This window comes from Suncus etruscus, chromosome 5 (assembly GCF_024139225.1).
Source record: "Suncus etruscus isolate mSunEtr1 chromosome 5, mSunEtr1.pri.cur, whole genome shotgun sequence".
Taxonomy (NCBI): domain Eukaryota; kingdom Metazoa; phylum Chordata; class Mammalia; order Eulipotyphla; family Soricidae; genus Suncus; species Suncus etruscus.
In genome coordinates, this window is record NC_064852.1 from 93,547,395 (window position 1) to 93,559,937 (window position 12,543).

The 12,543-nt window shown below is 42.0% G+C and overlaps 1 protein-coding gene across 2 annotated transcripts in view; it reads right to left on the reverse strand.

The window, feature by feature from the left end:
- RAPGEF4 (Rap guanine nucleotide exchange factor 4) overlaps positions 1 to 12,543 on the reverse strand; it is a 344,824-nt gene that overhangs the window by 26,922 nt on the left and 305,359 nt on the right. For both annotated transcript variants that reach the window (XM_049773530.1, XM_049773531.1), the window contains 2 exons: positions 11,954 to 12,100; positions 3,182 to 3,279 (listed from right to left, as the gene is read on the reverse strand). In XM_049773530.1, coding sequence (XP_049629487.1) covers positions 3,182 to 3,279; positions 11,954 to 12,100 — 245 coding nt within the window. The remainder of the gene's footprint in view (positions 1 to 3,181; positions 3,280 to 11,953; positions 12,101 to 12,543) is intronic.

Here is a 12,543-nt window from a genome sequence, read left to right on the forward strand (position 1 = left end):
AGCTTTGGAACACTAGATCTGCTGACACTGTACCAGGAATGGACAGCTGGTCATGATCTCCTTCCCTCCTGCAGCTGCAATTGAAGACTCAGCCTATCTTTTCCTCTGAAAAACTGCTTCTACTCCATACCTCAGTTGTCTCTACTCCAATCTGCAGAGCTCATAGGAAGTACACACTGACCCATCATTGAGAAAGATACAAAAATTTGTTGTTGGTGGTGGTGGTTGTGGGGTCACATCTGGCACTATTCAAGGCTTACTCCTGGCTCTGCACTCAGGGATCACTCTTTGAAGGCTTCAGTGGACCATATGTGGTGCCAGAAATTGAACCGGGGTCTGCTGCATGCAAGGTAATTGCCCTGCCTACTGTACTATCTCTTGGGCCCACAAAATTTCTTTTAATCCAGGGTGCTGGTCTATCTTTCCTGCATCCCTTTTGAGAGAACAACAAGATGTCCAGTGGACTCCTTCAGTGATGAATGAGCAGTGTTGGCCACATTATTGTTCAGAGGTTTTATATCAGCTGGAAGACACTTTCTCCTAGTACCACCCAGGAGACTTGCTGAGTAACCAAGTGACCCTTGAGCTGATGTAGGAGAGTTTACTTGCTGAACCCAGTCCCAGAAAAGTAAGTCTATGGATTGTTTCTTGAAGAGAACACTCTGGGAGTGTCTGACAGACGTGGCACAGCAGAGAAGATGTGGACAGACTAATCTAGAAATTGTCTCTCAGAGACACAGAACTCCCACAGATAGTGGGTGACTGGAAAACATGCCGTTTCTTTCCCAAATGAGAAAACTATGACATAAAAAAGGATGTGCTGATTGTCAGTGCAAAAGGATAGCTAAGCAGCCTGCGCCACAGTGCCCTTTCTTTTTTGGGAGCTCCCACATGCTCTATGCTTTACTGTAAGATGTCACTTGTCAGGGGCCAGAGCAATGGCACAGAGGTAGGGCATTTGCCTTGCACATAGCTGACCCAGAACGGACCTGGATTCTATCCCCGGCATACATATGGTCCTCCAAGCCAGGAGCGATTTCAGAGTGCACAGTCAGGAGTAACCCCTGAGCATCACTGGGTGTGGTCCAAAAACCAAAAAAAAAGGCACTTGTCATAATGGGTCCTCATGACTCTCTTAGATCCTCACTATGCTGTGAATCCCTTGAGGCTATATAAAGATCTGGAGCAGTTCATCTTCAAGATTATTCCAGAACCAGGAATGACGATGCTGTAGGTTCTGAATAAAGTCTAGGACACCAGTGAATGGATGAAAACGTGACCAAATGACAGTGCTTTTGGATTGTGTTGTTATTTGTTCTGTGTGCACATTGATGGTTAAATAAAATAATTCTAAGAGCAAGACTCAGAATCTAAGCCCTCCACCAATAAGACAATCGCTGGAATCCAACTAATTCTAGAAATACTATTCATTACTATAATTTCACTGTGCTCCCTGCAGTAAGGGTTGGTTTCATTTATGCTGGCTTCACTGTTCTAAGGACAGAGGCTTGGGAACACTATTTGGGAGCCACACAGAAGCCAGCTCAGCTGGAGTGCAGAGTTATAAGGACATGCTGATGGATCAAAGGGGCTGGCCAGCACTCTGGATCGTGAGGTCATCCTGAATCAGGCTCTTCCTCGAAAGACTGTCCTCAAAAGAAATCTTTCTTAGGCCAGGAAACGGAGTTCCAGACTACAGCTGGTTGGGTGAAACAGGTAAGGCTCAACCAATTCTGAGTATAAGAGTGGAATGAGTGGCCCGGGAATGGGGGTGGGGGGCACCAAGAGTACAGGAGTTAAACAAGGTCATGTCCTGTGTCCTTGTGGTAATGTACATTCCTTTCAATTACTTAGGCCTTAAAATGGAAGACCATCAGGGACTGAGCACTTGTCAGGCTGTGGCTGATGGATAAATAAACAGAGGCTTACAAAGTTAGCTTCTGCCCCCCTAGGGAGCTGGAGACAGCTCGCAGGCGCCATCTGTAAACATCACGTGATTGTTCCATTGTAGCCAAAAGGCAGTTGCCTGAGTGCCTGGTGGCAAACACACTACAAGGCAGGCACTTCTCTTAGGGCTGTGGATCTGGCTCTGAGTGTTTTTGCTTCTGGGGGAGGGTAGCACAGGTCCTTCCTGACATTTCTGCCCCTGGACACCAAGAAATAATCAATGCTTAGAAAGCAACGGTCGTGAACAGACCCAAAGTTTCTGGAGGACAGGAAGTGGGCTCAAGTATTAGGGTGGATAAAGGCCCATTTGGTGAAAAAATGCCATATTTGCTGAGCTCCTCCCTGAGGGAAGTCAAGATTCACTTCACTGCACCCTACAATTCCAGAAGAATCAAGATTCTGAGGAACGTTAAAACAGGCTGTACAAAGCTCAAGCAGGGGAATAGTGACTCCTGTCTATAATGTCTGCTTTGATGGAAGGTGAATGCAGCCAATCACCACTTCTGGGCTATGTTTTTCTGTGGGTTGTTTGTTCAAATGTGGACAGAGCATGTTTCTTCTCCTCTGAATTGCTCCTCTAAGAGGCTTTTGGAGTTACACGTTACATGCCCAATTTCTGTGGGGGTAAATGGAACTGAACCCACCACCAAAATGCAAGCAAGCAAGCAATTATTGGCATTGGCCAATGTATTTTTATGTCCTGAGAGCTCTGTATGGCCAGAAAGGAGGGGGTAGGGGATTGAGGGAAGACGTGGCCCCTCTGAAGTAGGACAAAAAAAACACTTTCTGGAAATGCACTTTTCTCAGAATAGATAATGGTTCTGCCATGATGCATGTCTGTACCCCTCCCGCCTGCCCCCACCTTTTGCATCCTTAACCATCTGTAGTGCTTGTCTTAAAAAATATATTTTCCTCCTGTTTATAGTATTTCAAGTTTTCATATGAATATTTAAGTTGAGGGCATTTCAAGGAGATGCTCTACTACCAGGAGTTCTGAAAGCTGAATTATCGACCAATAGTGGCACCACTTGGCTAATTTCCACAGAAGAAATTCTGAAGCATGAAGCATCTCAAACGAACACCCAAGGCTTTCCTAGTCAATGCAGCAAAAGCCAAAGCCCAGGCATTTTCAACATTTTTTTTTAGCAACTTTGTTCAATGCGGCTGCAAAATTAAGCTGCAGACAAGTTTTTCTGATTGCCCGCACTGCTCTGAGGAGGCCATCCACACCTACCAGCGAATCGAACTGCTCTCGCGGGCAAGCAAACAGGCGTCCGTTAATGGTGAGCGTCGTAAATACTGAAACATCATTAGGCTTGAGCACCACCTTTTCTGTGAACATAAAAAGCATGAGATTGCCTATTAAATGGATCTCAGATTTGCTGCACTGCCCTAATCACACCAACAAATTGCCAGCTTGAAGAATTACTGGAACATGCAGAGAGACTGCATAAAACACAGCACTGAAAGGACTCACTGAATAAAAAAGACAGCTTTCATGTGGGCACAGGATGTCATCAAAAATGACCGCAGAACAGGCCTGGGAAGACTTTAGGGTCAATATGTACAGTTCTGTGTTGCTCCCATAATTACAAACAAAACCCACACTCACTATTTACATGGAAAGCAATGTTTCCAGCTGGTAATAAAGTACAGTGCCTTGTGAAAGACCACTTTTAGAAAACTTAGTGAATTCACAATAGTTCAGATGTAAAATTTATTATTTTCCCTATTTGTTCCCTAATCTGGAGGACAATTACATGAATGAGGTAAGGTCTCATATATACATTTTTGGGGGGTTGGTCTTAAAAAGTGTTTATCAGTTCCAAAACCACTAAGTCTGGTTCTGCAGACTGGGAAGCCACTGCTTGGGCCCAGCAATGTAGTGCTGCTAAGGCCACATGATGTGAAGAGCTCCAAGGACCTCATGATGGTATGCAGGGGACCATGAAGAACCAGGGCTAGTTATGTCAGTCATGTGCTTTAGTCCTATGAGTAATCTCTCAAAGTCCGAGATTCTTTTTTTCTTCTTCATTATTTTTTCTCTTTTTTTCATTTAAACAACTTTATTACGTACATAATTGTGTTTGGGTTTCAGTCATGTAAGGAACACCACCACGTCCCCATCACCAATGTTCCAAATCTCCCTCCTCCCCACCCGACCCCCACCTGTACTCTAGACAGGCTTTCCATTCCCCTCATACATTCTCATTATTAGGACAGTTCAAAATGTAGTTATTTCTCTAACTAAACTCATCACTCTTTGTGGTGAGCTTCCTGAGGTGAGCTGTAACTTCCAGCTCTTTTCTCTTTTGTGTCTGAAAATTATTATTGCAAGAATGTCTTTCATTTTTCTTAGAACCCATAGATGAGTGAGACCATTCTGCATCTTTCTCTCTGTGTCTGACTTATTTCTCTCAGCATAATAGATTCCGTGTACATCCATGTATAGGAAAATTTCATGACTTCATCTCTCTTGACAGCTGCATAATATTCCATTGTGTATATGTACCACAGTTTCTGTTGAAGGGCATCTTGGTTGTTTCCAGAGTCTTGCTATGGTAAATAGTGCTGCAATGAATATAGGTGTAAGGAAGGAGTTTTTGTATTGTATTTTTGTGTTCTTAGGGTATATTCCTAGGAGTGGTATAGCTGGATCATATGGGAGCTCAATTTCCAGTTTTTGGAGGAATCTCCATATCGCTTTCCATAAAGGTTGAACTAGACGGCATTCCCACCAGCAGAGGATAAGAGTTCCTTTCTCTCCACATTCCCGCCAACACTGCTTGTTCTCATTCTTTGTGATGAGGTATAATTCTCTGTGGTGTGAGGTGGTGTTGGAGGCTGTTAGAGCTAGAGAGCAAAATGGAGTCTCTGTTGCCTGAGAAACCAAAGGCCTGTGTACCTGACAGGCTGCTACTGTGGCATTTACCCCTGGACCTAAAAGAAATGTTAACCAAACAAGTCAGATGTCCTAGTAAACTGCCCAAGTTGATAAGATAAGATCACATCCTGTTAAGCTACCATTGTGAAAGAATGTCTATATGATATAAGGGTATGCTGTAAAACTGGAAAGTCCATTCTGCACGACCCCCCTATTTTTTCTATAGAATGCATGGAAAAGTACTGACTGTTACTTCCATATTTTGCTCAGGCTATAAAGCTAGCCCCCTTTCATTAAACTTTAGCTCTTGATCAGTAAGCTTCACTTGAGTTCATTTCTTTCTCAGCCTCTTTCCTCTTTTTTAGGTCGGATCCCGCTCGTGACCCACAAATTACTTCGTGATCCTCAATCCACCCTGTGGGCAGGGTCCTAGGGGGTCGCAAGGTGGTACCTCATAGTTGTTTTGATTTGCATCTCCCTGATGATTAGTGATGTGGAACATTTTTTCATGTGTCTTTTGGCCATTTGTATTTCTTCTTTGTCAAAGTGTCTGTCCATTTCTTCTCCCCATTTTTTGATGGGATTAGATGTTTTTTCTTGTAAAGTTCTGTCAGTGCCTTGTATATTTTGGAGATTAGCCCCTTATCTGATGGCTATTGGGTGAATAGTTTCTCCCACTCAGTGGGTGGCTCTTGTATCCTGGGCGCTATTTCCTTTGAGGTGCAGAAGCTTCTCAGCTTAATATATTCCCATCTGTTAATCTCTGCTATCACTTGCTTGGAGAGTGCAGTTTCCTCCTTGAAGATGCCTGTAGTCTCAATGTCCTGGAGTGTTTTGTCTATGTGTTGTTCTATATATCTTATGGTTTTGGGTCTGATATCGAGGTCTTTCATCCATTTGGATTTTACCTTCATACATGATGTTAGTGGCTAGCCAGTTGTGCCAACACCACTTGTTGAAGATGCTTTCTTTGCTCCATTTAGGATTTCTTGCTCCTTTACCAAACATTAGGTGATTGTATGTCTGGGGAACATTTTCTGAGTATTCAAACCTATTCCACTGATCTGAGGGCCTGTCCTTATTCCAATACCATGCTGTTTTGATAACTATTGCTTTGTAGTAAATTTTAAAGTTGGGGAAAGTAATTCCTCCCACTTTCTTTTTCCCAATGATTGCTTTAGCTATTCTAGGGTGTTTATTGTTCCAAATGAATTTCAAAAGTGCCTGATCCACTTCTTTGAAGAATTTCATGGGTATCTTTAGAGGGGTCGCATTAAATCTGTATAATGCCTTGGGGAGTATTGCCATTTTGATGATGTTAATCCTGCTAATCCATGAGCAGGGTATGTGTTTCCATTTCTGCGTGTCCTCTCTTATTTCTTGAGGCAGAGTTTTATAGTTTTCTTTGTATAGGTCCTTCACATTTTTAGTCAAGTTGATTCCAAGATATTTGAGTTTGTGTGGCACTATTGTGAATGGGGTTGTTTTCTTAATGTCCATTTCTTTCTTATTACTATTGGTGTATAGAAAGGCCATTGATTTTTGTGTGTTAATTTCGTAGCCTGCCACCTTGCTATATGAGTCTATTGTTTCTAGAAGCTTTTTGGTAGAGTATTTAGGGTTTTCTAAGTAGCGTATCATGTCCTCTGCAAACAGCGAGAGCTTGACTTCTTCCTTTCCTATCTGGATTCCCTTGATATCTTTTTCTTGCCTAATTGCTATAGCGAGTACTTCCAGTGCTATGTTGAATAGGAGTGGTGAGAGAGGACAGCCTTGTCTTGTGCCAGAATTTAGAGGGAAGGCTTTTATTTTTTCTCCATTGAGGATAATATTTGCAACTGGCTTGTGGTAGATGGCCTTAACTATATTGAGAAAGGTTCCTTCCATTCCCATCTTGCTGAGAGTTTTGATCAAGAATGGGTGTTGGACCTTATCAAATGCTTTCTCTGCATCTATTTCTTGTTGTTGATGTTGTGTATTATGTTTATAGATTTACGGATGTTAAACCATCCTTGCATTCCTGGGATGAAACCTACTTGATCGTAGTGGATAATCTTAATCAGGCATTGAATCCTATTTGCCAGAATTTAGTTGAGGATCTTTGCATCTGCATTCATCAGCGATATTGATCTGTAATTTTCTTTTTTTGTAGCATCTCTGTCTGGTTTAGGTATCAAGGTGATGTTGGCTTCATAAAAGCTATTTGGAAGTGTTTCCATTTGTTCAATTTCATGAAAGAGTCTTGCCATTATTGGTAGTAGTTCCTCTTGGAAAGTTTGAAAGAATTCATTAGTAATCCATCTGGGCCAGGGCTTTTATTTTTGGGCAGACATTTGATTACCATTTTAATTTCATCAATAATGATGGGGGTGTTTAGATATGCTACATCCTCTTCCTTCAACTGTGGAAGATTATAGGAGTCCAAGAATTTATCCATTTCTTCCAGGTTCTCATTTTTAGTGGCGTAGAGTTTCTCAAAGTAGTTTCTGATTACCCTTTGAATCTCTGTCATATCAGTAGTGATCTCTCCTTTTTCATTCCTAATACAAGTTATCAAGTTTCTCTCTCTCTCTCTCTCTTTCTTTGTTAGGTTTGCCAGTGATCTATCAATCTTGTTTATTTTTTCAAAGAACCAACTTCTGCTTTTGTTGATTTTTCGGATTGTTTTTTGGGTTTCCACTTCATTGATTTCTGCTCTCAGCTTTGTTATTTCCTTCTGTCTCCCTATTTTTGGGTCCTTCTGTTGAGCACTTTCTAGTTCTATGAGCTGCGTCATTAAGCTACTCAGGTAAGCTCCTTCTTCCTTCCTGATGTGTGCTTGCAAAGCTATAAATTTTCCTCTCAGTACTGCTTTTGCTGTGTCCCACAAGTTCTGATAGTTTGTGTCTTTATTGTCATTTGTTTCCAGGAACCTTTTGATTTCTTCCTTGATTTCATCTCAGACCCACTGGTTTTTCAGTATGAGGCTGTTTAACTTCCAGGTGTTTAAGTTTTTCTTCTGTGTCCCTTTGGAATTCACAAATAATTTCAGAGCCTTGTGGTCAGCGAAGGTAGTCTGCAATATTTCTATCCTCTTGATATTATGGAGGTATGTTTTATGTGCCAGCATGTAGTCTATCCTGGAGAATGTCCCATGTACATTGGAGAAGAATGTGTATCCAGGTTTCTGGGGATGGAGTGTTCTATATATATCCACTAGGCCTCTCTCTTCCATTTCTCTCCTCAGGTCTAGTATATTCTTGTTGGGTTTCAGTCTGGTTGACCTATCCAGTGTTGACAAAGCTGTGTTGAGGTCCCCCACAATTATTGTGTTGTTATTGATATTATTTTTCAGATTTGTCAACAATTGTATTAAATATTTTGCTGGCCCCTCATTTGGTGCATATATGTTATATATGTGCATATGGAGTTATTTCTTCCTGTTCTACATGCCCCTTGATTAATATAAAATGTCCATCTTTGTCCCTTACAACCTTCCTGAGTATAAAGTTTGTATTATCTGATATTAGTATGGCCACTCCAGCTTTTTTATGGGTGTTTTTTGCTTGGATAATTTTTCTCCAGCCTTTTATTTTGAGTCTATTTGTTCTGACTATTCAGGTGCGTTTTTTGTAGGCAGCAGAAGATTGGATTTAGTTTTTTGATCTATTTAGCCACTCTGTGTCTCTTAACTGGTGCATTTAGTCCATTGACATTGAGAGAAAGAATTGTCCTGGGATTTAATGCCATCTTTATATCAAAATTTGGTGTGTCTTTTGGTTAGTCTTGTCTTAAGTTAGGTCTTTTAGTTTTTCTCTTAAGACTGGTTTTGAATCTGTAAAGTTTCTGAGTATTTTTTTTGTCTGTGAAACCATGTATTCTTCCATCAAACCTGAAAGTGAGTTTTGCTGAGTACAGTATTCTAGGTGAAGCATTCATTCCATTCAGTCTTGTCACAATATCCCACCACTGCTTCCTGGCCTAGAGTATTTCTGGTGACATCTCAAGGATGCTCCCTTGAATTTAATTTCCCTTTTTGATCTTGCTGTTTTCAGAATTCTGTCTCTATCTGTGGGATTCATCATTGTGACTAGGATGTGTCTTGGGATATTTTTTCTGGGGTCTCTTTTGGTTGATACTCTTTGAGCATACAGTATTTGATCACATATATTCTTTAGCTCTGGAAGTTTCTCTTTAATGATGTTCTTGACCGTTGATTCTTCCTGGAAATTTTCTTCCTGGGTCTCTGGGACTCCAATGATTCTTAAGTTGTTTCTGTTGAGCTTATCATAGACTTCTATTTTCATCTGTTCCCATTATTTGACTAATTTTTCCACTGTCTGTTCATTTGCTTTAAGTTTTTTTTCCAATCTCTCCCGCTATATGGAATTGTTATTTATCTCATCTTCCACAGCACCAAGTCTATTTTCAGCTTCTAATACCCTGTCCCAGAGCTTATCCATTTTGTCATTTGTTTACTGAGTTTTTCAGGCCTGTTAGTTGACATGTTATTTCAGTTTGGAGTTTTGTGATTTCTGTCTTCATATTTTCTTGGTTCTTATTAGTGTTCTGTTCAACTCGATCCATGGTTTCTTTGAGTTCATTGAGTATCTTCCATATTGCTTTTCTAAAGTTCTTATCTGAGAGGTTGATTAGTTGGTTGGTCATTATCTGGTCATCAGAATTGTCATCTTCATTCTCTATGTCTGATGCTGGCCTGCGTTGTTTCCCCATTGTCACACTTGTATTGTGAGTTTTTCTACGTGTTGTGATGGTATTCATTGGCTAAATGATGTAGGCAGCCATACTCCTCTGGCTTCGCCCTTTCTGGATGGGTCGACATGCCTCCAAGGGAGGGGAGTCCTCCGTAGATGAAGCCTCACACAGGATCAAATCTTAGGCCTGAGCACGCAGCAGAGAAGACAGTCCGGAGAGAAATGCTGGGCTTCAGTGATCCAGCACAGTTCTTAGTGTGATGTTTTCTTCTTGTTGTGATGATGTTCTTTCCTTAGAGCGCACGGCCACATAGCGAAGTGGAGCAGTCGTGCTCCTCTGGTGTCTCTTTTCGGCCCACTCCCGAGAGGTTCACGCGACAGGACAGTAGACAGACACACACAGGCAGCACTCACAATTTTTCACAGTCGGGCCCCACTGGGCAGGTGTAGTTTCGTAGATTTTCCCAGCCTGATGTCACAAACAGGGGACCTGGCTTCTGCAAAGTACTGCTTATAGCTGTTTTTCACATAATGGAGCAGTTCCTTGGTGTTCCTGCCCTAGAATGGGCCTCTGGGAGAGCGAGTTTTCTGGAACCTCTTTTCAGCCCACTCCCAAGAGGTTCACGTGACAGGACAGTAGACAGACACACACAGGCAGCACTCACAATTTTTCACAGTTGGGCCCCACTGGGCAGGCGTAGTTTCCAAAGTCCAAGATTCTTAATTAAAAATTCATTTCAGGGGCCGGAGAGATAGCATGGAGGTAGAGCATTTGCCTTGCATGCAGAAGGATGGTAGTTCGAATTGTGGCATCCCATATGGTTCCCCGAGCTTGCTATGAGCGATTTCTGAGCATAGAGCCAGAAGTAACCTGTGAGCACTGCCGGATGTGACCCAAAAGCCAAAAGCCAAAAAAAAAAAAAAAACCCCACAAAAATTTATTTCAATATATATTTATTTTGCATTGGCTATGTGCCAGACAAGACAACATACTAAAAATATAAAAGTGAATGATAAAGTAGAAAATAATTCAAAGACTGCTTCCATCAGCATGAGGGAAGCAGAAATAGAAGAAAAGTATCAAAGAAAGAAAAGATGTATTGCAAGAGGTTCCACTTCAGAAGGAAGGGGAATGATGGGCTCTGGGGCTCTAGGTGCTGGACAAGACCTGTAGGAAGTGAGGGGAGGTCCCAGGTAAGCTCAGAAAGATGTTGGCAGAGGCAAATGAGGACTCATATTTTGAGTCCTGTGTATCAAAACAGAAATGCCAGTAGGTATATGGGAGTCTAACATGAATCTAGAAAGTCTGTAGGTTGAAGGGGCCAGTTGGTGTTGAATGGAAAGCAGATTTTGGGGGGATGCTTAAAAACACAGTCCATATAATTATTGAAATATAAAGCTGCAGAACTGAAACTTTAAACTAAAAAGGAACATAAATACAGACTCAGATTTTGAGGACAAATGTTTTTTTCTGAGCAGAAGAAAGGAGGGAGCGTGTAGGGGTTAGCCAAATCTGGTAAAAGGGCCCAGATGCATGGAAAGTAAACTTTTGATGGTAATAGGAACAGATGCTGATTCTACTACTGTTTCTCTAAATCTAGGGAATGCTATAAACTAATAAAACTTCAATAGAAATGCAACATGAATCAAAAAGATTGTATTTGTAGAAACATTTGCTTTCATTCTCAACAGATACGGCTCTCTTGATCTCTGAACAGACCTCAAGTCTGTTCAGATGTACCAAATCATGCTCCTTTCTCACCTGTCATGTATCCTGACCCTTTGCAAACTCATGCGATGTTTCTGTTTTATCTCCTGCTCATTGGCCTGGAGCTCTGTTCAACTATACTCAGCCCACTCTTTCCCAGTAACACTAACAGGCCAATAAGAACATGTGATAAGTGGATGGGAAGTGTTCTAGAAAGAGCAGAATATAGCCAAGTAATCCATGTGGGGTTCGGGGGGGAGGGGGTTACTCTGGATTTCATTTGGTGTGCTGGGTTTCTGCCCACTCAGACTTTTATCACCAGCTGAAAAGAACCAACCTATAACAACCTCCCATTCCCAATTGCATAAACACATGCCTTCCACCTATCAGCCTAGATGCCTTCTTACAATTTATACTTGTCAGGGAATATGAGGATTTGTTTAGTGCTTATGCTGAGAGAACTCTAGGCTAATCTCCCCAGAGTCCCTAGTTTTGGAGACCCCAGATAAAGAGTCTGCTTTACCTCTCGCTGCTTTAGGAGGGATATTTGCAAGCTCGGGGCAACTGGCTGCTTACCAAGCCCTCATCTGCTCATGTTCTTCTGTGATCATGAGAGCACACAGTGGAATGACACTTTGTCCCTTTGCACCACCTCTGCGGGTGGCCCTGATGGAACATTTTACTTGGCAGAAACCCCAAGGATTTTGTAAAGGCTCTTACCTCCTCCAGAACTCATCTTGACTACGATCAGGCCTTCTCCTGAGCCCAGTTTATCAGCAACTGCGCTGATGACTTCCTTTACAGAGGCAGCTATGGGTACCCGGATGGTGGTGTAGGTGTGGTCCAGACAATAGACCTTAAACAGCACTAGTGTGAAGTCAATGAAAAACATGGTCAGTTTGGTCTGCAGGAGCATCACAAGAAAACTATAAGTAGAGTGAAATATCTAGCCATTCTCTCAAGTTTGCAGCGCCTCCACTGGTCCTAATGCCTTTATTCCCACACATCTATGTCTCCTGGGATGCCATACCTGAGCAGAGCTCTAAGAACAGAGGACACACCCAAACTCTGAGGGTGGCCTTGATGGAACATTTTACTTGACAGAAGCCCCAAGGATTTATCTTCCACTGCCTGTTTCTACCTTGACTCTGAGTCTTTCTCTTTCTTGATATGAAAAAGGCTGTGTTGAAGGCAGATGCCTAGATTACTGTACACTGTTGATGTGTTGATCTGCCTGTAGCAGCCCCTTAGCAAATGAAGGTTCATCTGCCTGTGGCCATGAGCATAGGCTGATCTTTCCATTCATCTGC